The sequence below is a fragment of the Macrotis lagotis genome, chromosome 5 (assembly GCF_037893015.1).
Source record: "Macrotis lagotis isolate mMagLag1 chromosome 5, bilby.v1.9.chrom.fasta, whole genome shotgun sequence".
Taxonomy (NCBI): Eukaryota; Metazoa; Chordata; class Mammalia; order Peramelemorphia; family Peramelidae; genus Macrotis; species Macrotis lagotis.
In genome coordinates, this window is record NC_133662.1 from 228,670,808 (window position 1) to 228,694,344 (window position 23,537).

The window sequence follows — 23,537 nt, forward strand, 5'->3', positions numbered from 1 at the left end:
CTGTGGGGGGGAGCTGGGAGATGGGGGGCTGGGTCTGGGCTGGGCAGTGGGGGGGCGCGGAGACCCCCCCCCAGGAAGGATGCTTGTGGAGGGGCTTTGTCACGTGCTCACGAGTCCCAGGGGCTGCACACACTTCCGGGCGCCTTCCCAGGGAGCCGGCGGGTCCGTCTCGCCCCCTGCAAGCCGCCCTTGGGGTGCCCGAGGCATCTGGGGTGCCCGAGGCATCCGGGCCGCCCGCGCCGGCGGAACCCTCGGCCGCCGGCCCCGCGTTGCCCGGGGAATGACTTTTCAAGCGTTCCCAGAACGCTGGAGCGACGGTCGGCTCAGCCAATGAGCGACGGGGCTCTCGGGCCGGAAACCGGGTGGGAACGAAGGGGACCGGCAGGAGCCGCTTCCGGCACGGGGCTGCGTGAGCTTCCCGGCGCCGGGTCGCGAGCATGCGGCGGCCGTGGCGGGGCCTCCCGATTCGCAGCGCCGCGGGCTGCGGGCCCCGGGCGCCCCCCGGAACGCTGCCCCCGCCCGCCCCCCGCAGCGCGCTGTCTCTGCTGCCCGGGGCCCCGGCGCCGGCCCTTCCCCGGCGGCTGGCGGACAGACTGGGCCTGTTCGAGGAGCTGTGGGCGGCGCAGGCCCGGCGCGCGGCGGAGCGGGCCCGGAGCGAGCGGCGCCCCATCCGGCTCTCGGCGCCCGGGGGCCGCCGGCTGCAGGGCGAGGCCTGGAGCACCACGCCCTACCAGGTGGCGCTGCGCATCAGGTGGGTGGCCCCGGCCCGCCCTTTGACCTCTGCCCCTCGGCCCCCTCCCCCGGCAGCCTCCCGGCCCTGACCGGCCCCTCCGTCCGCCCAGTTCTACCTTGGCAGAAACCTCGGTGGCCGCCCGCGTCAACGGCGTCGCCTACGACCTGACTCGCCCCTTGGAGGGAGACGCCGACCTGGACTTCCTGACCTTTGATTCTCCTGAAGGAAAAGCGGTGAGTGACCCCCGGCGGGCGGCTCGGGAGGGCGCCCGTGGCCGCATGCCCAGGGGTGACCCCGCGCCTGCCCTCCCCGCCCCCGGCGGGCGGCTCCGTTACCCTCCGAGCCAAGCCAGCGCCCCGCCACCTCCCAGACGCTCGGCGACTTGCCCTCCCGACAGAAACGCTTCAGTTGTGCTAACGCAGCCGCTCCACATGTAGCTGAGTTTAGCAGCATCCACCACCAAGTTCCTCAAAACCTCTCCAGCTTGGTAATTATAATAGCTGAGCTTGAAGTTTGCAGTGTTTTACATTCATTCCTGTACTCCTCATAACAGAATCTTATCTTAAGGCCAATGTTTTTTCTCCTTTCTTTCCTGGTTATATTGGACGTTGAATAGGGGAAGTTATATAGCTTCTGTATGGTTTCCCATTTCATTCGATCTCCTCAGTCACTCCACTCCGGTTGCTTAACTGTCTTGCCTAAAATCCGCAGCTTCTGCTAGTATTCTTTCCATCCCTGTCTGTCTCTCTCTGCCCCTCCGCCTCTCCCTTCGCTTCCCTAGCATGTAACACTCACATGTACTGATAGAAAGGACAGAGAAATAGCACACAACACTTAAAGACATCACCAGCATAACTACTTTGAGGATTATCTGAAACATATCTTTATATGTATCCCGGCCTTTTGTGCTGATCATCAGCCTTAGATGTTTGAAGGAACTTAAGAAGTTATGTAGGGGGCGGCTAGGTGGTGCAGTGAATAGAGCACCGGCCTTGGAGTCAGGAGGACCTGGGTTCAAATGTGACCTCAGACAATAATGGCCTAGCCGTGTGGCCTTGGGCAGGCCACTGAACCCCATTGCCTTGAAAAGTCTAAAAAAAAAATGTAGTCTAGGCTTCTCCTTTCACAGATGAGAAAACTAAGGCTCAGCACTCATGCTCAGTTCAGCTAACTCTAGTCCTCTGAGCTTGCTTCTACACCATTTCTGCCCCATAGCCACATTGCTTTCCACCTTCTCCTATCCTAGTTTGCTCAGCTGATGCAGGTTGACTTTAATCTAACTCAAATTTAACCCATAAAATATTTGGGGAGAGCACGAGAGGAAGGTGGAAAAACTGAGAGAATTCTGTATTTTGGATTCTGAAAAAGGAAGTTAAGAGACTGAGTCCTGCCCAAAGTCCTTAAGTTTTTTGTTTTGTTTTGGCAAGGCAGTGGAGTTAAGTGACTTTCCCAAGGTCACACAGCCAAGTAATTAATAAGTTTCTGAGACCAGATTTAAACTCAGGTCCTCCTGACTCTAGAGCCAGTGCTCTATCCGCTGCACCACCTAGCCATTCCCCCCCCACACACACTCCAAGGCCTTCTTAAGTGTAAGAAGCAAGTGTAACATGGGATTACCAAAAGTCAAATAGTTGTCCGCTTAATTAAAGCTTCATATAGATTGGAATATCACTTTTTTTTTGCTTATATCCTCTTTTCATTTATCCAGGACTACTGCAGGAAGCAGAGTAGGTAATAAATAGAACTAGGGCTAAACATCAGAGAACCAGGAGATCTTCCACTATGTAGCAATTTGACTTGGACGTTCTCTGGGTCACTTTTCGGGACTTCATTGACCTCACCCATAAAAGTAGGGAGTTGAACTAAAAAATCTCTTGTTCTTTCTGGCTCTAACATTTTACATTTTTACCTTCTTCCTGAGGTCTAATCTCTTTCCACCTTCTACAGTCTTTCTGCCAAGTTACCTGAGGTTAAGAGGGTAACAAGCTAATTAAATAGCTTAAAGTAAATTGGGAGGCTTGGAAGGAAATAGACTGATTACTCCTTTCTTTTGACTCCAGTTGTTCTGGCATTCCAGTGCCCATGTTCTGGGGGCAGCTGCTGAATATTTGCTCGGGGCCCTCCTCTGTCGGGGCCCCAGCACTGCTGGTGGATTCTACCATGACATTTCCCTCGGAGGGAATCGGTGAGTGGAGAATAAGAGCAAAAGGAGGTTCTTTTTTTCTTTTTTTCCCCAGCATGCATTTTCTGGAGGTGGAATAGTCTTCAATTTGGAGAATGCAAAGTGACTGAGTTAAGATTGTCTAGAATGGGACCTTAATTCCTCTGCACTCCGAAGGGCTTCTTCAGGCTGCCTGTCTTTCATGGAGAGAATAGGGTTTCAGTGAAAACTGTTTGATTTGCCAAGCATAGGAGGGGAAGGAATAGTCTTCTTCCCCCAGTTCCCAGCTCTCACATTCCCCTCACTAATTAAAATTCATGTTCTTTCTTTCCTTTCAGATCTTCTGATCTAAGTTACTAATAAGCCTTCCCTCTTTAACCTCTCCTGACCTTTCTCCTCACTACTACTGATTTGGGGCAGTGAATAGAATACTGACCTAGTAGTCAGTAAGATGGGATCAAATCCAGCCTGAGACACTTGCCACTCACTTAGTTGTATGTTATTGGGCAAGTGACTTAGCTTTGATTGCTACATATCCAGGGCCACCTCCAATCATCCTGATTCCTATCTGGCTACTGGATTCATATAGCCCTGGAGGAGAAAGTGAAGCTGGTGACTTAGCACAGTGCCCCCCCTCACTGAAATCCAGTTCATGTGCTTGTCATGGCATCACCTCCCATGGTGGAGTTGTCTTCTTTGAGAATGAAGGTCAAACACAACAATTTTCCATGTTTCTTCACTGTAATCTGTCTTTCAGTTTCTTCTCTCTCTCTCACAGTAGCTTCTGTCTGTGTCCCTCTGCCTTCTCCAAATGAATCTTGTCTCCCTCCACATTCTAAGAGATTACTTAGAGACAGCACCTGTATATCTCTTCTTTCCTCCGGGATCTTCCACTGCCTGTTTCAGGTTCTGTACTCTGGAAGAGGTCCATCTCATTTGTAAACTAACCAATTCTTTTTCTAGGACAGTGCGGGGCTCAGAGCTTCCAGTCCTAGAACAGACATGTCAGAGGATCGTGGCTGCTGCCCATCCTTTCCGGCGGCTGGAGGCCTCTCGAGAGGAGCTTCGTCAGCTTTTTAAGGTCAGAAGAGGTCAGGGACACTGCCTTCCACATCACTTTGTTCCAAGGGAAATGTTGTCTTCTCAATAACATATCACTTCTGACTTCCTCTCACCCAGGATAACCCTTTTAAGCTTCAGATAATTGAAGATAAAATAAAGGAGCCAACTGCTACAGTATATGGGTAAGAACACAAGCAATAGAAACCAGAGGTAGTTAAAAATTATTCTTTTTGTCTGAAGAAAAGTTCATTTCTGCCATAATAAAAGACGTTGCAGTAGGTCCAGGGGCTGGGTTTTGTCTTCCATATCTTCCCTCAGTCACCAGTTATCCTTTCCTCAGTACCTGGAAGCTATGAAAACCTAGAGGTTCAAAAACATGGGATGCTTACCCTTTACTTTCTTCCTTCTCCCAGATGTGGCACATCAGTGGACCTCTGCAAGGGTCCTCACCTTCGACATGCAGGACAGATTGGTGTGCTAAAGCTCCTGACGGTCAGTGAAAAGAGGAGGGGGAAAAGGGGAAGTCTGTACAGTATAACTTAAAGAACAATGATTGGGAAAATATGGTAAATATGATAGACATAACCTACATCATAATCAGATGTAGGGGCAGCTAGGTGGTGCAGTGGATAGAGCACTGACCCTGGAGTCAGGAGAACCTGAGTTCAAATCTGGCCTCATCTACTTGACCCTTACTTGCCGCTGCCACCACCACCAAAAAAAATTCAAATTAGTTAAAATAATTAAAAATAACAAAATCAGAATTCTTGGAAGTGGGACAAAGTTACATTCATCCATCATTAGTAAATTCCATACTTGCAGAATTATTTTAGAAAGTAACCTGAGGTGCGGCTGGGTGGTGCAGTGGATAGAGCCCCGGCCCTGGAGTCAGGAGTACCTGAGTTCAAATCCAGCCTCAGACACTTAATAATTACCTAACTGTGTGGCCTTGGGCAAGACGCCACTTAACCCCGTTTGCCTTGCAAAAACTTTAAAAAAAAAAAAAAAGAAGTAACCCAGCAGTCAGTAAAAGTTAACAAAAATGATTATACTTTTATTGTTTGACTCATTAATTCTTTAGGATTAGATTACATTCCAGTTGATTTTTAGTCTATCTTTTCATGACCCATTATTTCATGTAATTTTTATTGAAATATTTACTGAAATATTTCTACCTTTTTGCGTTTTATTGTGAGGTTTTATGAACTAATACACATCAGTTTTTGTGTAGGTACTGTGTATGACTGAGAAAATGCTACATTCCGTTTCATCCCCATTGTTTTCTCAAGAGGTGTACCTCATCTAACTTACTTTATTTCTTTAACTTCTATTTCTTTTGTGATTAGATTATCTAATGCTGAGAGACAGGTTGAGGTGCCCCCACTAGTATAGATTTCTATCTTTTTCTTTCTATAACTCACATCACTTCTCTCAGAGAAGGTTCTGTGTGTTCTTTCAGTTACTATTTTGTCTTCTTGATCTAGCAGATTTGGACAGTTTTCCCTGATAATTTCCTGAAAGATATTTTGCAGGCTTTTTTTGATCTAGACTTTCTGGTAAGTCAGTAATTCATAAATTATCTCTCCTGGTTCTACTTTCCAGGTCATTTATTTTTCCTAAAAGTTACTTTACGGTTTCTTCATTTTTTTCTACCTTTTGACTTTGATGGGATCTTGGGGTCTCATAGATTCATTAGTTTCTATTTGTTCAATTCTAATTTTTAGGATTTTATTTTCTTGTTAGCTTTTGTGTTTCTTTTCCAGTTGGTTAATTTTACTTTTTGCTGAGTTGCATTACCTTTCCAGTTGGTTGAGTTTAGTTTTTGAAGAGTTACATTCTTTTTCCAGTTGGTTATTTTTACTTTTAAAGCAATTGATTTCTTTGGTCAGTTTTTCATATTTTTCCTGCATAGCTCTCATTTCTTTTTTTCCTTTTTTTATCCCCATTTTTCTTCTTCTTCTCTTATTTGTTTTTTTTAATATTACAGCTTTTATGAAGTTATTATAAAATATCAGGACTCCTATACATAAATTGATGTATATATAAATTTAAAATTATCTGTGTACTAATTTTACTTCTTAGCTTGACTTTCTAATAAATCTTTAGCTTCATTGATTTTGGCCACTACATAAGGAGATCCTCCCTTGTCTGGGTGGTTTAAAAGCATGATTCGTCAGTGAGCATCCCTAATTTTCCCTTTACTGCCTGTAGTAGGACTTAACTCCTAATATTAGTGCTGCTTCTCACTTTGTCATTTGGGGTTCAAATCTGCCTCTGTAATAGCCACCACTGAAGGCACATTTTGGTAGACTTCGAATAGCTTGCTTTACTTGAGGCTCCACATGCTTCATGGTTTGCAAAACATAGAGGCCTGCAAATACTGCAGCGGCAACTGTCAGTCCATCTGCTACCATTGTGCTGGCCATGGCTGGAACCCACTGCGGCCCCGCTCCACCCCTGGCGCAGGCCGCGCCGCCGCCTCGGCTCCTGCAGCGCCCAGAGTGCCCACGCCGGGGTTACCCACAGCGTCTGCAAAGTGCAACGGCCTGACTCTTATTTGGTTCTTCTATGAGGTTTTGGTTTGAGTCAAATTCATAGACTCCTTTGAGACTTTCCATGTAGGTAATTTTTCACTATTTTCTTCATCTCTTTCTGCATAGTAACTTTCTATGGTTTGTGTTTTTAGTTTTTTTTTTTACATATTTTGATTGTTTGAGCTCGACTCCTGGGGTATAGGGAGTATAGACCCAAGCTTTTTGTGCTGGGCCTAGGGTCTGATCCCTGGTTTATCGTTGGCCAGGATATTGCCTATGCGTAGGTTTGCTTCATTTGATATATAGGGAAAAACTCTGGGAGCATGCTAACTTCAGGCTGCTGTCTTGGCTCCACCCAGAACTTACTTCACTTCTAAGAATTTGGATGTTAGACTACTTGGTGCCTGTATATTTAGTATTGATATTACCTTATTGTTTATGGTACCTTATAAGCAAGATGTTGTTTCTTTTACCTTTTTTTAATTAGGTTTATTTTTGCTTTTGTTTTGTCTGACATCAGGATTACTACCTGTTTTTTTTCCTTCATTTTTCTTTCATTCTTTCCCAGTCTTTTACCTTTACGCTGCATGTCTCTCTAAATCATTTGTTTCTAGTAAACAACATATATAGAATTCTGATTTTTAATCCGCTCTACTGTCTACTTCCATTTTATAGAATTCATCCCATTCACACTCACAGTTAATGATTAACTCATTTCCCTCATCCTGTTTTTCCCTATTTATACTTTTCTCTCTCTCCTTTCATCCTTCTTACCAGTATTTCGCTTTTGCCCACCACCTCCCTCAATGTTCCCTTCTTTTATCAGTTTCTCCTTCCCTTTTCTCCCCCCCCCCCCCCACTTTCCTGTAGGGTAAGATAAATTTCTAAACTCAATTGGGAGTGTATGTTGTTCTCTCTTTGAGCCAAATAAGTCCATTGTGACTCTTCATGTGGTGTGTTTTACCCTATTCTATCTCCACCTTCTTCCAGTACAATTCTTTTTTCATGCCTTAATTTTTTTTAATATCAAAATCAAAATAACATCAAAATCAACTTATCCCCATACTTTCTAAAGATACTGCTAACCGTCTTAACAGAAATACACAGTGCTCAAGAGTTACAATTATTATCTACTATATTGTATAACATGTTGAAGGTTTTTCTTTGCTATTTATGCATCTCTTGAGTCTCACATTTAAAGAATTTCTGGTCTTTTTTTTTTTTTCAGAAAAGTTTGAATGACCCCTATTTTATTGAATGTCCATTTTTTTTCCCCTTAAAAGATTATGCTTAATTTTGCTGGGAAGTTGATTCTTGATTGTAATCCAAGCTCTTTTGCCTTCTAAAATATCATATTCCAGGTCCTTTGATTCTATCAGAGTTCTACAATAATTATACTTTTAATTGAATAACAATTACATTGATACTTTTAAGGGTCATTGGGATCTTTTTTAAAGGCTGTACAAAGATTTTCGTGACTTCATTATTTGCTGATGCAAAAAATGGAAGCATCCTGAATGTTGAGTTGTAGAAAAGGGCTTAAATAAATTGTGGCATATTGTTATATTAGAATTCTATAATGCAGCAAATATCAACTAATGTGAAGAATTAAGAGAAATCGGGAAAAGATCTGTGGGAAATAATGCAGATTAGAAGGAAAAAACTAGAATGAGAATAGAATACACACTACAATCACATGAGAAAAGTAAATAGGAATGAATAGAGAATTCTAATAGAGATATAAAAGGGAAAATTGAAAAATTATGACATCCTGTGTATTGACAATTATTAATGCAAATATTTCAAAATAGAACAAGAACTCGGACATTTGACTGTGGTAAAGGAATAGAGTATAAATGTGCAGAAGCGGAAGGGGGTGGTTCTAGAAAAGCTACTCTGAATTAGGGACAAATTAGGGGGGGTAGGATGGGAAGGATTAGACACAGCTGGCAAAGAGAAGAGGAAGACTTCTCAGACTAGAAGAAAATTCAGCAGGTTGAAAAAAGTCAAACATGGAGTACTAGCTCTATTCTGCAGGAATAGAGCTCAGGTCCATATATCCCTAGATGGAGAAAGAACCTAGGAGTAGGAGCCAGAAGAAGAATTTGGACACTAGGCAAGACTATTGGGACTATTCCCTTGACTCTTAGTGACTTAAATTTCTCTATTTACAGGTTATGTAGAAAAACAGATGATTTTGTGTAAATATTTGTAAAAGTATTAAATTAAAATGCAAGGTAGCTGAAGATACTTATCTTCAATAGCAATTAAAATCCCAACTGTGACACAGGATTTTATATGCCAACAATAAGGTGAATTGTAACTAGAAAATTAGTAACTCCATGTGATAAAAAGGAAGTTCAGACTTCTGAAAACTGGAGCTTGTGGTATTCCACACACATATATATTGTTGACTAGGAGAGATGGGAGGCTTGATGAAGGGAACAAGGGGATAATCCAAGTGATGGAAGGGGGAGACCTGACCTGGCAGTGACAGTGAAAATGAAACAGGAAGTATAATTCAGACCAAAATTTGGATGACACAAGAAAGAAGAGTTAAACATGAATCCTAAGGATCATTGGGAGCCAGCAGGATGAAGGTATCTCATTGCTGATGGTGATGTGGAAATTAAGAGAGTTAGGACAAGACAGTCTTTCACAGGCAGTTGAAGGGCAACCATGCTAGCTCCCCATTTCACCAATGGGAACACAGTGAATGTTTCTCTGAGACCCTTTCCACTTTCCCTTTCCTGTGTTTCCCTCAGAACTCATCTTCATCATGGACAGGGTCTTCGGGGGCAGAGGAGCCATTGCAGAGAGTATATGGTATTTCCTTTCCCACCATTGAGGGGCTGAGAGCCTGGGAGAAACAGAGGGAAGAGGCAGCCTTAAAGGACCACAGACGCATTGGGAAAGTAAGTCAGTATTGGTCACCAGGGAAAGGGCATGAATGAAGACTCAGGTGGACACTGGGAAGGGAAGGCCTAACTTGGATGGACCCTGAGAAGAAAGGGCTGACCTAGGTGGGAAGGAAGGGAAGACCTGGCTTGGGACGAACAGGGACTAGGTCACTCCTGACCCAATTTGTGGATCTCCAGGACCAGGAACTTTTCTTCTTCCATGAGTTGAGCCCTGGAAGCTGCTTTTTCCTGCCGCGGGGGACGAGAGTATATAACATGCTGATGACTTTCATCAGGGTATGAAGAACCAGAACCTTGAGGGAGGGCAAGGGAGGGAATCACTAAGAAATGAGATAATAGTCACTCTTGAGGGAGCTGGAACAAAGAAAGGAGAAAATGCATTGCTGTGTGTGTATAAATAGGGGAACAAGGATCAAGTGGTAGAGAGCATGGAAAAGAGAACACAGGTGTGAGGTGTTCTGGGGGCTTTGGTCATGTAATGGCTAGATTAGGGGAATGGGAGTTCTCATTTCTTCCTGATCTCTTCTATCTTCTCCAGGATGAATATGCCCGTCGAGGGTTCTCAGAAGTGAGGACCCCAACACTCTTCTCTACAAGGCTGTGGGAGCAGTCTGGACATTGGAAGCATTATAGTGAAGACATGTTTGTGCTTCGGCCTCCACAGCCTGATGGGTCTACTGATTGTCAAAACGAACATTCCACCAACCAGCCTCGAGACATGTTGGCCCTTAAGCCCATGAACTGCCCTGCCCACTGGTGAGCAAGGATAGCTGTGAATGGGATATTAGAAAGAGAACTGACCTGAGAGTCACGAGGTCCAGGTTCTAGTCCTAACTTTGCCACTAACTCACTTGGTGACCTTGGAAAACTGAAGGCGTTAGATTGGTTGGTTGTTCCCTAATGTCCCTTTCAGCCCTCGCTTTGTATGACTAGTAAAATGGCGAATGTTAACGGAGCTCCTCTGCATTGATGAGCACAGAGTAGTCAGGACACCAGATTCTTGTCTTCAAGTTCCTTACAATCTAATTGGTGATACATTAGGACATGTTAAATGACATAATAATTACATCGAGAGGTAGAAAGTACTAGAATACAAAACGAAGGCATAAATGCTCTGATAGCCCAGAGAGTCAAGGAGCTGACTTCTCCAAGAAACCCAGTCTTGAAATCTTATAAAGGGCAAACAAAAGGATGTTTCAGGAGCTGGGAAGAGTATTGTTAAAGGAAAAGCAGACCCCATCATTCCTTTGGAGGTTGGAAGTCAGAGGAGCTGCATCTTCTCAGGAAACTTCAATTCATTCCCTTCTCTTCCACCATGCCCAGTCTGATATTTGCACACCGTCCCCGGTCTTGGCGGGAACTGCCTCTACGACTGGCTGATTTTGGGGCCCTGCACCGAACTGAGGCCTCAGGGAGTCTGGGGGGCCTGACTCGACTTCGAAGGTTCAAGCAGGATGATGCTCATATCTTCTGTGCTCCAGATCAGGTTATTTCTGCATTACTCCTCATGCTCTCCACAAACTTCTAGCGCCCCTCCCATTAACTCATTTACCCTCTTAGAAGTGCCCTTTGAAGCACCATGTTGTCCCGATGTCTCCCCTTCTCAGCATGGCTCTTGGATATAAACACCTTGTCAAACCCTCAACTAAACTTCCACCTCCCATCCTCCTTGTCCCACAGTTAGAGTCTGAGATCCAAGGATGCCTTGATTTCCTTCGCTCTGTCTACACAGTCCTTGGCTTCTCCTTTCACATGGTGCTGTCGACTAGGCCGACTTCTTTCCTAGGAGAGTCCTATCTTTGGGACCAGGCAGAACAGGTTAGTTGTGACGGGTAAAATGAGTACAGGAGCCACAAACCTCCATGGGGTTGGTGGAGAGAAATTAGATCTGGCACCTTCCACGTTTGTCTGGGAGGAGAAAGCAGTGCTTCCCAAGCTGGAGGAAATGGGTGAAACGATTTGAAGGGGTAGGGGGAACTCTTCTGGGATTCTACCTTCCTTTAGATCCTTCAACAAGCCCTCAATGAATTTGGAGAACCCTGGGAGCTGAACCCTGGAGATGGTGCCTTTTATGGACCTAAGGTGAGCTGCCTAGATGATGAAGGGGTGGGTGAGGGAGTTGGGATAGGCAGGGCACAACATGGTAGACACACCATTCACTGCTTCCAGAGTCAGAGAACCTGGATTTAGATCCTCCCCCAGAAATCTGGGTCACCTTGGGCAAGTCACATTATCTCCCTTATTGTCAGTCTCCTCCTCTCTAAAATGAAGGGGTTGTACTAAAATGGCCTTTGAGGTCCCTCCCAGGTCCAGATTTCATGATCTAACTCCATATATTGTAACCATCTTCCTCCAGATTGATATTCATATCCAGGATGCCCTCGGAAGACCCCATCAGTGTGGGACAATACAGCTGGACTTCCAACTGCCTTTAAGATTTGGCCTTCAGTATATGGGGTATGATGGCTTCCCCACTCCAGACCCTTCCCAGGATTCCTGGGCATCTGTTCCAGGGGAGTGTACCATCTGTCTCTCTCTTTTTGTCAGAAATCAATATTGTGTCTGCTTGACACATTCATTAAGTGCCTACTGTTTAAGGTGCTGGAAATACAAAGGGAAACAAAACCGCCCCATATGTTCTCTGGGAAAGACAGTTCTGCCCTCCCCAGCTCCCTTGAAGGGAGTTTCCTCTGGGGGCTCTTCTTCTGACCTTGTCTTCTCCCCCCCCCCCCCAAGGCAAGCAGGGGTCCTGGAATGCCCAGTCCTCATTCACCGAGCAGTGCTAGGTTCCGTGGAGAGAATGTTGGGGGTGCTGGCTGAGAACTATGGAGGTAAATGGTAAGACCATTGATCTCAAATCTCTGAACTCTTATCACCCCACCCTGCATGGTGGAGAAAAAGACCTAGGTTCAAATCCTGCTTCAGGAACTGTGTAACTGTAGCCAGGTTGTTGAACCTTTGTCCTCATTTGGGGGACCTGGATGGGTAGGGGCCTCTTAAGTTCCCTTCTAACTCTAAAACTGGGATCCTCTGAAACTTAGATTCATGTAACCCCAAAGTCTCTCAACTCTTTGAACATGTATTCTCATTCCATCTCTCTTCCCCCAGCCTTTACTACCTCCATTCCATGCTCAGGGAGAGGTAACTCTGCACTGTTTCTTCCCTCAACCCCAGGCCACTGTGGCTTTCTCCACTCCAGGCTATGGTCATCCCCGTGGGAATTGAGCAAGAGGGTTATGCCCGGGAGGTGAGAGGGGTACCTGTAGGGAGCTTGGGGTAGGCCTTGGAAGGGGTCAGGACTAAGAACCTTGGAGGGAAGGAATGGGAACCAGGGAGGGGCAAAATATTCAAGAAACCTTTTAAGCCCCTACCACAGAACTACAAAAACAAAATGAAATGGTCCCTGCCCCCAAAGAGCTTCCATTTTGTTGGGGGAATACAACATCTCCCCAGATCAGGATAATTAAAGGGAATGAAGGAAGCGTCCCCTGAGTCTTGGAAGAAATAATTGGAAAGTCACAGATGAGGGAGTGCAAGAGACTTTGTGAAGGCATGGAGGCCAAGCTGAGTGAACAGCTTGTTGTCCAGGTGGGCTGGAATGCCACTCAGATTCATGAAGAGGAAGAATACCAGGCCTTTAGTCAGGCTTTCCAGGCCCTTTGGCTTCCAGTGACTCTCAACATCTCTTCCCAAATCTCCCCCCACCAGGTACAGAGTGCCTTGCAAGCAGCAGGACTAGTGGGTGACGTAGATAAGGACCCGAGCCTGACCCTCAGCCGGAGAGTTCGACGGGCCCAGCTTGCCCAGTATAACTTCCAGTTTGGTAAGTGGTTCTAGATGGGGGAATGGAGCTGGCACCTTGAATCCTGGGCTGCTACCTGTTCTTGGCCATTCCCTCCTCCTCTTCCCCAGTGAACTGTCAGCTCATTCAAACTCTCCGAGGCTCATCACTCCTCTAGGGCTTAAAGAAGTGGGAGTTGAAGCATAGCTTTGGTACCAATGCCCAGGCTTCCCTACCCCTTTCTTCCCCCAGTTTCCATTGTATTCTCCCATCCAGGGTATTTATACTTCTGGGAATAATTGGGTTTTTTCAACTTTAAAAAAAAGGGACAGGAAAGATTAATGAGGCTATTAAGTAATTGTCTTTGTTTGTTTAGCCTGGGCTCTGACTGGGCCCTGGGGACTGTAGACACAAATGACACATTCTGGGGCTGGGAACATCACCTCTAGCATAGTGGAGAAGTCATGACTCAGAAGGACCTGGATTTGAATTCTGCTTCGGAAATCTGAGGATTGCATGACTAGTCATGTCCCTAGGAGGCCCTGAGGTTCCATCCCTGAATAATGGGGAAGTTAAGCTCCCTCCCAGGCCCTGTGGTAAAGCTCATATGAGTTCATGAATAGCAAGAGTCTGCTCCAGATGTGTTATTGATTCTTGTTAGTGCCTTGGTTTCCCCATTTTCCCAGGCCTTGGACCTCACCTCTAGAAGTAGAAAACAAATCTTCCCCTAGTCTGTTTTCGACTCCCCTGCCTCCCCCCAAGATCCAGCTTCTTCCCCCTTTTCTCTGCCTTGGTCTGCCTGGATCTGTCTTATGTTGTTGGTGACCTTCTTTCATCTCTCTTTGTCAGTCTCTTGCAGGCTGCTCACACTAACCCTGGATTCCTGACTGGAAATGATAATGGGTGGGGAAGTTGGGAAGGAAAGGGGAGGAACTGTTCTTTCTAATCTAAGCTGAAGGCTTGAGAGCCAGGGACCCAGCTAAATTTAACTCTTCCTCCTCTGCCACAAGCCTTTTGAGGAAGTCTTGGGGACTCCATGAAGTCCAAGTGAACCAATGCCCCTCATGCTTCGGGAGCCAAGCTCCCTGCTCTCTTTCCACCTAACTTGCCTTTTCCTTCCCCAATAGTAGTAGGTGCCAGAGAGCAGAGTCAGAGGACAGTGAGCATTCGAACTAGAGACGGCCGCCAGCTCGGAGAGCGGGATGTCACAGAGGCTGTCGGGCGGCTTCGAGAGCTGCAGGACACCAGGGTCCGAAATGCCGAAGAGCTATTTTGAGCCCATCATGAGCACAAGTAGAGGGGCTTTGGGACTGAGCCACTGCCCTCCCTCAAGAATGGTGGGAGAGAGCAGGGAATTGGGGATGTTGCTTCCCTGGGGAGAAGGCCAGAGGGAGAGGAAGGGGTTCCCTGGCACTTGACTAGAGTTGGTGGGAAGAGGTACAGAGGGCATCCCTTCTCTCCCCTGAAAAGATCAATAGTCAGGGTTTGACTCCCAAAGGAGGATGGAAATGTGGAAAAGAACCAAAAGAATAAAAACTTGAACCTCCAGTTGTCTGTCTTGTCCCAGTCTGGGTAAAAGAAATGGGGAAAGGGGTACTCTTCTCCTCTTGGCCCTGGGAGGGGAGGACAGGATCCCCTGCTTCCCATGAACAAAGGCAGCAGTGGATGGGGGATAGCACCTTGTGCTTTTCCAGTTTAGCAGACTCCCAAAAACCCACATTAGGGGGAAGGAAGGAGAGATAGAGGAACCAAGATACAAGAAGGGAGTGGGAGTTCCAAATCTAAAATTCTCTCCCTGCAATGAAAATACCAAGTGAATTAACTCATCCTCAAGTACCAAGTGCCTGGCTCTCTGTTGCCCAGCCCCAAGCTCCCTGTTCCCTTTAGAGGGTTAACCAAATACCGCCATCCAAGGTCATTCAGCGTTGGCCAAACCCCAACTTCCTATCAGGTCAGTGGGGGAGGGAAGGGAGAAGGGAATCCCAAAGAGCTGACTCCAGAGGGGGCATGGAATTCAAGTCAGGAGTCGCCTCATGTGAGCAGGCATCTTTGTGACCTCTGCCTGGACTGGGGGAGGGGGTGGAAGTTGCCAGGGATTAGAGTGAGTCACGTCAGGAAGCCCCGGGGGAGGGCGGGAACACAAAGGCCTGGCCCTATAAGAGGAGGAGGAACTACATAAAAAATCACAACAGCAGTAGCTGCTACCACAGATACAGGCCTTGGTCCCTGAGAACTCTCCCAGAGAACATCTGAACATCTGGCCCCACGATGGGGTGGCTGTCCACAACAGCTTTGGTCTTCCTGGTTTTGGCTTTGGGGGCCTCAGCCTCTCAGGGAGGTAAGTCTGGTAGCTGGGGTCCGGGCTGGGGAAGGGGGGTGAGGACCCAGGAAGAGGCAAGGAGCTCCTGAGTGGGGGTAAAGATAAGATTGGGATGAGGTAGGATGGAGTTCCAGTTCTTGGAACTCTTCCAGGCTCCTCTGCTGAAGCCACTGGGAGCCCCCAGAGCACCCCCCCACCAACTAGCACTGTGCTTGTGTATACAGGCGGTGCTTAAAGATTTGTGGGAGTGAGCTACTGACTCGAGATGGTGTTGTATAGTGGTCCGCACACTGCTCTTCCTGGTTTAAGATCTAGCTTCAAATTGTCAGATGGTAACTTTTGACCCTGGAGAAGCTATTCAGAGCCTCAGTTTGCTCATCTGTAAAATGGGAGTATTAACATTTCTACTTGCATATTTTGGAATTTTTATGAGGAAAGTTCTCTGTAGGCCTGAAAAATTATACACGAAAGTTCTAAAGTGCCTCAATACCATGATGAGGCATTTGATGGGATGGCTAGGGACAGCTTCCCTCATCCCCATCCCATCTGCCTTTGGCCTATACCTCTTACTCTCTAGGGACAAGCTGGGAGACATAGAAGAAAAGACTGTAGAAGGTGCTCCAAGAGGAAGAACTCTCCCTGGGGTTAGGGGCAGGGAGGCCAGAAGACAATGTGTCCAAACATTCTCCCCAACCAACCAGCAAACAGGTTGATTGAAAGGAGTGAAAGAGGATTAATGCTGCTTCCTTCCTCACCCAGCAAAGGATACCTGCTCACACAGACATCTAAGTGGTGTCTAGAGACAGGGAGGGAGGGGCTGCTCAGAACTGGTTCTGGGCTCTCCTGGACACCCCCTACATCCCTGCCAGAGGAGAGACATTGGAGGGGTTGGAGCCATCTAAAGGGGTCAAAGAAGCAAGGAACTGAATTTAAAGTCAGGAAACCTGGGTTTGAGTCTCAACTCTGCAACTTCTAACTCTGTGAACTTGGACAAGTCAACGTCTTGGTTTCTCATCTGTTAAGAAAGTCAGAAAGTCAGACTAGATAATAATTACAGTGAACACATAAGGGGTTTGAGGTTCACAAAGTGCTATATTTTACTGGATAGATGATCTCACATGCATATACTTTAGACAGCTCTGATACTGGGGATAAAGAAACACCCCCTCCACCTCCCCCCCCAAATATTTCTGCAGGTCTCTATCTCTCTACATGTCCTCCCTTAAATTATTGTCTCTTCCTCCAGGCTCCCTCTGTGTTCTCTCATTTCCGGAATAAGAGGGGAAAAGTGGAGGGGGGGGCAGCTAATCTAAATCATCAAATGGAGACAGACTGGGTAGGTGGGGCTGAGTGTATCAGGGAGGGACCTTAAAAGGAACGGAGGAATTGTGGAAGAGAAAGGAGAGTGGGGAGAGGTTGTGCCACTGCGCCCTGTGGGATCTGAAGGTAGCCAGAGCATCTTGCACTGAAAATATGGCAGACACTCCTGTGGCCACGGGCCATAGGGAAGAAACGAGATGGCCTCAGAAAGCCCAGTGTGCCTGAGGGAAAGATATTGCCAGGGCTCCAGATCCACAGAAAGGCTCAGACTTCTTCCTTCCATCACCAGAAAGTCTCATGACTCAGCAACCCCTCCCAACCTCTTGACCACATTCCCTTTGAGCCAGTCCGGGGCGAGGCTGTGAGGCAGGATGGAGGGGTCACTCGGTGGCACCCTGTCAGCCGACGATCTCAGTCAAACATATGGGAAAAGACAAGTAAAAGAGCAAGGGTAACGTGGAAGATTTCCCTTTGTCAGTCACAGGCCTTGTCCATGTATGTCAAGAGCTTTTCAATAATTTGGCTTTTTTTAAATATCTTGAATGACAGTATGTGCACGGCTGTGTGGTGGGCCCTTTGGAGCTACAAAGGTAAATAAGATGTCCTTGGAGAACTCACAGTTGAGTAAAAGAGTTAGGTTGACTTGAACTGAAGCTTAGTCTCAGCGCTATCTCTTCATCTCAAGTTCAGGCAGAGCAGGGAGGTAAGCGCCCTTCCCTCTTGCCCAAACATCCTTCTTGTAGTTAGAAAACAAGGGACACGCCGGCAAAGAACTAGGGATGAACTGGAAACATATGAGACCCCCTTGACCAGAGTCCTGCCTGTTCTTCCTCCCAGGACCGAAGCCTTCTGAACAGAGAGAGCTGATTCCAGAACATTTCCTTTTTAGTCAAGAAGGTGAGGAGGTCTGGAGATGGGGGAGATGGGGGGAAGGTGACGAGTTCTGGAAATCATGGCTGACGGAACGATTTCCTCCTAGCTGGCTTTGCAGCACCCCCTGCCCCTTCCAGACCCCTTAAGGACCCCATCCCGCCCCAGCATATTGTTGAGGGACAGGAAGTAGGTAAGTCTCAACTCTCCCTTTCAGCCCAAATGCCAAATCTCCTAATTTGGTCTTCCTTTCTGCAAGGATTGGGGTGCAAGAATGATACCTGAAAACAAGGAGGGAAAGCTTTCTCTTCCTCTAGAGCCTTCTAGCTTCCTCCAGCTCCTTAGTGTCTCCTTTTCCCACAGTGGATTACATCTTTGAAGACTTTCCTCTCCAGCAGGCACAGAACCCTCAGAGAATTCCTCTGGAGAAAAAAGGTGAGCGACCCCTCAGCTTGTCCCTTTTCCTACCTCCCAAGATGGCAGGCAAGAAGAATCCCTCCGAGTACTAGAATCTCAAGACCTGGAAGCAATCTCACAGGTTCCCTAGCAATCTACCTCCTACCCTCCAAAAGTAGGCAAACACTTTCCATTTGAAGACATCCACTGAGGATGAATTTGCTACAACGGCCTAAATTTTGAGAGTTTAGACAACTTTTAATTGTTCAAAAAAGTCTCTCCTCACTTTGAGTTGAAATTACCTCCATATAATACATATTTATTCTAATTCAGCTCATTATGGTCAAGAAAATCCATTCTTATTCCCCTTCCACAAGACCACTGTCCTATCCCATGGCCCATGCGTTGCCTTCTTCTATTACGTGGATTGCCTGTGTGACTCTGGAAGATACACCCTCCACCCCCTATAAGTCTAGTCCCAGTCTTGTAGCATCTAGCTTGGTTCTCGGGATGGAGAATGGTAAATTTCCACTTGAACTCCTTCTCCTCTCTGAGTCTAGGGCCCTGTCTAATGAAGGGAAATTGTTTATCTTCTTCCTCTCCTAATAGAGTCTGTTCCTCAAGAAGCCATACCTCTTCAAGAGGAAGTGAAGCCCCCTCATCTACCCATAGAACAGAAAGAAGGTAACTCCTTTCACTTTGTCTACCCTCCTGCCTTCTTGACCTCAAAGAAATGCCTTCTCCAGTCTTGACTCCTACCCCTTCTAACTGTCCCTGACAAAGAATGAGAATATAACAAGTCCTCTCCTCTGGAGATGATTCTGTGCCAACCATGGCCAGTTATTCATCCTTACCCCTTTTTCTCCCTGCCACAGTGGGGCATCATCCCTATCCTTCGAAGGAAGATGAGTTTTCTCAACAACAGAAAGAAAGTAAGTCAAACCATTTTTGACCTGGAAGTAATCCAAAAGCTCACCTAGCCTCCTCTCATCATGTCATAGGCGAAGAAGGACTTGAGGATGAGCAATGTCAAATAACATGCTTAGAGTGGTGGAACCAGAACTTAAATCCAGATCTCCTGACTTTTTTCCATGACCCAAAACTATCTCATAAATTCCCTTTGCTCTCTAGTATTCTTTTTCAGTCTAAGGAGACTGGGAAAAGGAGAGAGTTGGTCCCTGGGACTTTAGAAGTCAGGGTTCCCCATCTCTGACCACTTTTCTCTCTTTCCCAGTCAATCCTTCTCAGCCTGAAGAGTACTCCCATGCCCAGAGGGAAGGTAAGGTCTAAGAATGAATCCCTCCATCTCTGCCTCTTTCTCTTCTGTGTTATTCCAATCCTTCCTTCCAATAACCTACCTGCACTAAATGAGCCTACTCCCTGAGCTCCCCCCTTCTCCCTTTTCTTAGCCCTCTCCCCAACCCCTGCCTCATCGAAGTGTAGCCTCACTCTACCTTTCCTTCATTCAGAAATACCAACTCCTCAGGTGATCAATGAACATCCTAGGTCAGATGCCTCACGTCACAGCCAACCCAGGCACTGCCAGCAAGATCCCCGCAGCGGGGGCTGGGGTCACCAACTAGATGACTTCCCCCCTGGGCGCCCTTCCCCAGACAACATAAACCAGATCTGTCTCCCTGACCGCAAGCATGTAGTATATGGCCCTTGGAACCTGCCTCAGACTGGACATTCCCACCTCAGCCGCCAGGGTAATGCCCTCAACTTTCTGGAAACGGGATATACCCGTTGCTGCCTTCTCAAAACAGACCAATTGGATTGTGCAACCGCTGTGGTGAGTATTACCTGGGGAAAAGACATGGGCTAGATTGGGAGGGAAGAGAGGCTGCTCCAGACCACATTTAGTCCCTGGGCAGGAAGCTTGAGAGGGGAAGTGATGGATCTTCTGGGTCCTTTCTCAATAATTCTGCTCTTGGTCTCCCTAGGAAGGGGAGTGACAATGCTTATTTCCTGGTGTTTGTCTTTGTCTGAATCTGAAAGGAGAAGGGGCTTGTGGGCCTCACACTCCTGGAATGACCGACTCTTTTTGCTCTAGTGGGCAGATACCCTGTTTCGGTTCTGTGAGTCTGAATTCTCAGTCAAGACCAGACACTATTCATGTTGTTGGCTTCGAGGAGAGGCCCGCCTCTCCTGCTTCCAAGATAATGCCCCCCTGCCAGACTACCAGTCTTTCCATGGGTCCTGCCCCAAACCTCCCCCCAAGCTTTCCTCTGACCTGGAGTTGTCCTTCCCCCCGGGAGTTCCCACACGGGAAAATGTTAGGAACATCTGCCGTCTAAGGCGATTCAGATCTATTCCCCGAGGACTCCCATCAATGGATCACATCCAGAGAAAGGTCCAGACCCTGACTCGGTTGGAAGGCAAATTCAGTCGCTGCTGCCACCAAGGATACAACTACACCTGTGCCCTGCAGGCAGTAAGTGAAGGCCCCGCAATTTCTGATCCCACCGTCTGACTCCAACCTCTGATGCTATCAGTCCGTCTACCTCCAGCTTGATCCCATCCCAACAGTCTGCTTCCAACCTCTGATCCCGTCGTTCATCAGTCCATCACCCGACCTCTGATCCAGTCCATTAGTCTGCCACTTATGACTTCAGATCCCATCCATCAGTTCTATCCATCAGTCTGTCCACTTCCGACTTCTGATCCTGCCCATCAATCCGCCTCCTACATACATCCATCCGTCTCCATCCTGCATCCATCTCTAACACCTGGTCCCAAAGACTTCTGTTCTTCATCCACCCAGGACCCCAATATGTACCACCCTGTCCATCCATTGAGCTATTTTATCTCTTTCCAGTTATCTGAAAATATGCCATATCATGTTCCAGCCTTCCTCTTCCCTGCCCACATCCATCATAAGCTTTAGGTCCATCCCTTTTTCAGACAAAGTTAACCTCCCAAACCTCACAGCTTCAGTTGATACACAGAGCTGAGGGAGGGTTAGCCCCATCTCCTTCCCTGTTTCCACCCACCCTGATCTCTTTCCACCTTCTCACACAGTGGGAGCAGGCTCTGGACAATTACTGTCGAGAGGAAACAGCAGTGAAGACACATCACCACTTCTGTTGCCACTACTCTCCCATCTCTGCCCGTGACGCCTGCTTCGCCCATCACGCTCCCTACCCCAACTATGACCAAGACATCTTGACCCTTGACCTCAGCCGGATTACTCCTGACATCATGAAGCAACTCTGTGGACACCGAAAGATCCTCACCAAGCAGTAAGTCTGCTCTCCTTTTCCTCAACACTTAGAGAAAAACAGAAGCTAAGCCTTGTCCTTAGGTGTCTTAACTTCCCCCAAACACCTACTGTCTTAGAAAGAAAGAAGGACTCCTCCAGGGCATGAGTCCATGCTTGGCTCCCATGAGTTATGATTTGAACTGAGAATTTTCTGAGGAAGAAAAGAGAGAAAGTTGCCACAAGGTTCCCTATTTTCTTCCCAATTCAGTAAACAGATTCCCGGGCTTATCCGGAACATGACAGCCCGCTGCTGCGAACTGCCACCACCAGAGCAAATGGCCTGTGCAGAGGAGGAGGTAAGTCTAGGAGGGAGAGATGGAGGGGATGCTGAGGAGACCAGACCCAAGTGCTGCCAACTCAGCTGGCTTCTCTTCTTCAGTACCTTGAATATACAAACTGAAGTAATGAGGCCTTTTTAGGGGAAAAGCAGAAGGAGGGGGAAGAGGAAGAATTTATTTTCTCAGATCCAGAAGTTTCAAATCCATTCTCCCTACCCCCATTCTTCACATGCCTCTTCTGGGCCTCAAGCTGGGCCCCATTCTTCTATCTCCAACTCTCAGGAACCCTTCTAGCATTTCCAGATTTGCACATCTGTCTGTCATCTGGATTCCAGCTTCATATAATGGGGCTTTGCTTTTTTTTTTCACAAAAAGGGCCTAGGAGGACTTTCAATGGAAGAGGAAGAGGGTCTGGGGTTAAAAAGAATACTGGGAGAAGATGGAGAAAAGAGTTGCAAGGATCTGGGGGGTGGGTTGGGGAATGGGGCAAGGGGTGAGGGGAATAGAAACAATTCTAGGAAAAATTCATTTGCAACATCCTTCCGTTCTTTAACGAACCATTGGCACCGGGGTTTTGTTCCCTTCCAACAATCTGAACCCACCTTTCTCTGCAATTCCCTCTTCTAGAAATTAGCCTTCATCGAAGATCTTTGCGACTCCCGGCGTGAATTATGGAGGGATACCGATTACTGCTGTGATGAGACCCCTGGAGACGCACAAACCAGCTGTTTCAATACCCACTACCTTAGAAATGTGGCTTTAGTGTCTGGAGTGGCCCAGAAACCCAAGAACCCAGAGGCAAAAGGGACAGTTGAATTACCTTCTGCCGGCCCCACCCCAGAGCATAAAGGAGAATGAACCGCACCTGGCTAAGTCTTAGCGAGGACCCCAAAGAGGAAAGGAGCTCTCACTCTATGACAAACCATCTTTTAATAAATACACAGTCCTTGGATTTAGTCGCTCTTGTTTGTCTCTTCCCCATCTCACACTGCACTGCTCCCTGGGCCTGTTTCCTCCTATGGAGCCACTCTCTTCTTCCCTGACTGTAGGGTAATGAGTATAAATTTGATCAGGAAAAATAGAAGAAAGACCTATAATGACACCAGATAGGCCTCGTTTTCCTGTGCCTGATACTTTTATCTCTTTCCAACCATTTCAATGCTATTCTTTATTTATGGACACTGGGATTTAGAGCTGAGAGGGACTCCCGGCCAACTTCCAAACCGAAGCTTAGAGGGTAGTGACTTACTGGTGAAGGGTGACCTGACTTATCCCCTGGCTCCCAATCCTTGCCTTGAAAGCAGCTGGAGAAGGATGAAAGAAAGGAGGGAAGGAAAGCTTTATGAAGCACCTATTATGTGCTTGAGGCAGCTGGGAGGCCCCAGTGCTCTGAGCCTCAAGACCCGGGTTCAAACGTGACCTCAGATACTTCGCAGCTGTGTAACCCTACACCGGTCGCTTAAGGCCGTCTGCCTCATTTTCCTCATCTGTCAAATGAGCGGAGAGGGAAATGCCAAACCACGCAGTGTCTTTGCCCAGATAACCCTGCATGGGGTCACAGGCGGACAGGGCAGCACAACCGCAACACGCGTGCTAAGGGGATTTGCAGAATCGCCGTCTAGGCCTATTATCCGCCTCATTTACGGCGGAGAAAGCCGAAGCAGACAGAAGTTAGGGGGCTGGCCCACGGTCACACGGCCGCTCTGGGCCGAGGGTTCCGACCACCGCCGCGGGCTACAAAGAAGAGGGGGGCTCGGATCCTGCGCGGGCGGGATGCCCTCGGCGGGTATGGGGGCCCCGAGGCCAAGGGGGCCGGGCATGTGGCACGCATTCCTCACCGCTCGGGCTCGCCCTTGAGTGCTCCGGGATGCCAGGCCGCGCCCCACGGCCCACACGCGC

At 47.4% G+C, this 23,537-nt stretch overlaps 2 protein-coding genes and 1 pseudogene across 6 annotated transcripts; 2 read left to right on the forward strand and 1 right to left on the reverse strand.

Moving 5' to 3' along the window:
• The first annotated feature begins 92 nt into the window (after nt 1-92).
• TARS2 (threonyl-tRNA synthetase 2, mitochondrial) lies at nt 93-15,215 on the forward strand. 3 transcript variants are annotated; one of them, XM_074188719.1, is made up of 17 exons: nt 98-751; nt 843-966; nt 2,794-2,918; nt 3,858-3,975; nt 4,074-4,138; nt 4,370-4,448; nt 9,256-9,405; nt 9,589-9,687; nt 9,950-10,167; nt 10,735-10,897; nt 11,092-11,229; nt 11,416-11,493; nt 11,768-11,868; nt 12,148-12,249; nt 12,586-12,658; nt 13,120-13,234; nt 14,320-15,215. In XM_074188719.1, exons 1-17 carry the CDS (start codon nt 438-440, stop codon nt 14,466-14,468), a joined length of 2,211 nt encoding a protein of 736 aa, XP_074044820.1. In that variant the 5' UTR covers nt 98-437; the 3' UTR covers nt 14,469-15,215. The 3 variants fall into 3 exon arrangements, with proteins under 3 accessions (XP_074044821.1, XP_074044822.1, XP_074044820.1); XM_074188720.1 differs by lacking the exons at nt 13,120-13,234; nt 14,320-15,215 and having other exon boundaries at nt 93-751; nt 12,520-12,607; XM_074188721.1 differs by lacking the exons at nt 12,586-12,658; nt 14,320-15,215 and having other exon boundaries at nt 94-751; nt 13,120-13,228.
• LOC141488572 (mitochondrial import inner membrane translocase subunit TIM14 pseudogene) lies at nt 5,418-6,514 on the reverse strand (annotated as a pseudogene).
• Nucleotides 15,216-15,361: 146 nt separating the features above from the next.
• On the forward strand, nt 15,362-22,590 carry ECM1 (extracellular matrix protein 1). Of its 3 annotated transcripts, XM_074188726.1 has the most exons (12): nt 15,362-15,530; nt 17,670-17,729; nt 17,812-17,895; nt 18,066-18,137; nt 18,708-18,782; nt 18,974-19,030; nt 19,333-19,377; nt 19,568-19,890; nt 20,152-20,532; nt 21,120-21,340; nt 21,569-21,656; nt 22,266-22,590. In XM_074188726.1, the coding sequence occupies exons 1-12, from the start codon at nt 15,461-15,463 to the stop codon at nt 22,494-22,496; spliced, it is 1,707 nt and encodes a 568-aa protein (XP_074044827.1). In that variant the 5' UTR covers nt 15,362-15,460; the 3' UTR covers nt 22,497-22,590. The 3 variants fall into 3 exon arrangements, with proteins under 3 accessions (XP_074044827.1, XP_074044829.1, XP_074044828.1); XM_074188728.1 differs by lacking the exon at nt 20,152-20,532; XM_074188727.1 differs by lacking the exon at nt 17,812-17,895.
• The last annotated feature ends 947 nt before the right edge of the window (nt 22,591-23,537 follow it).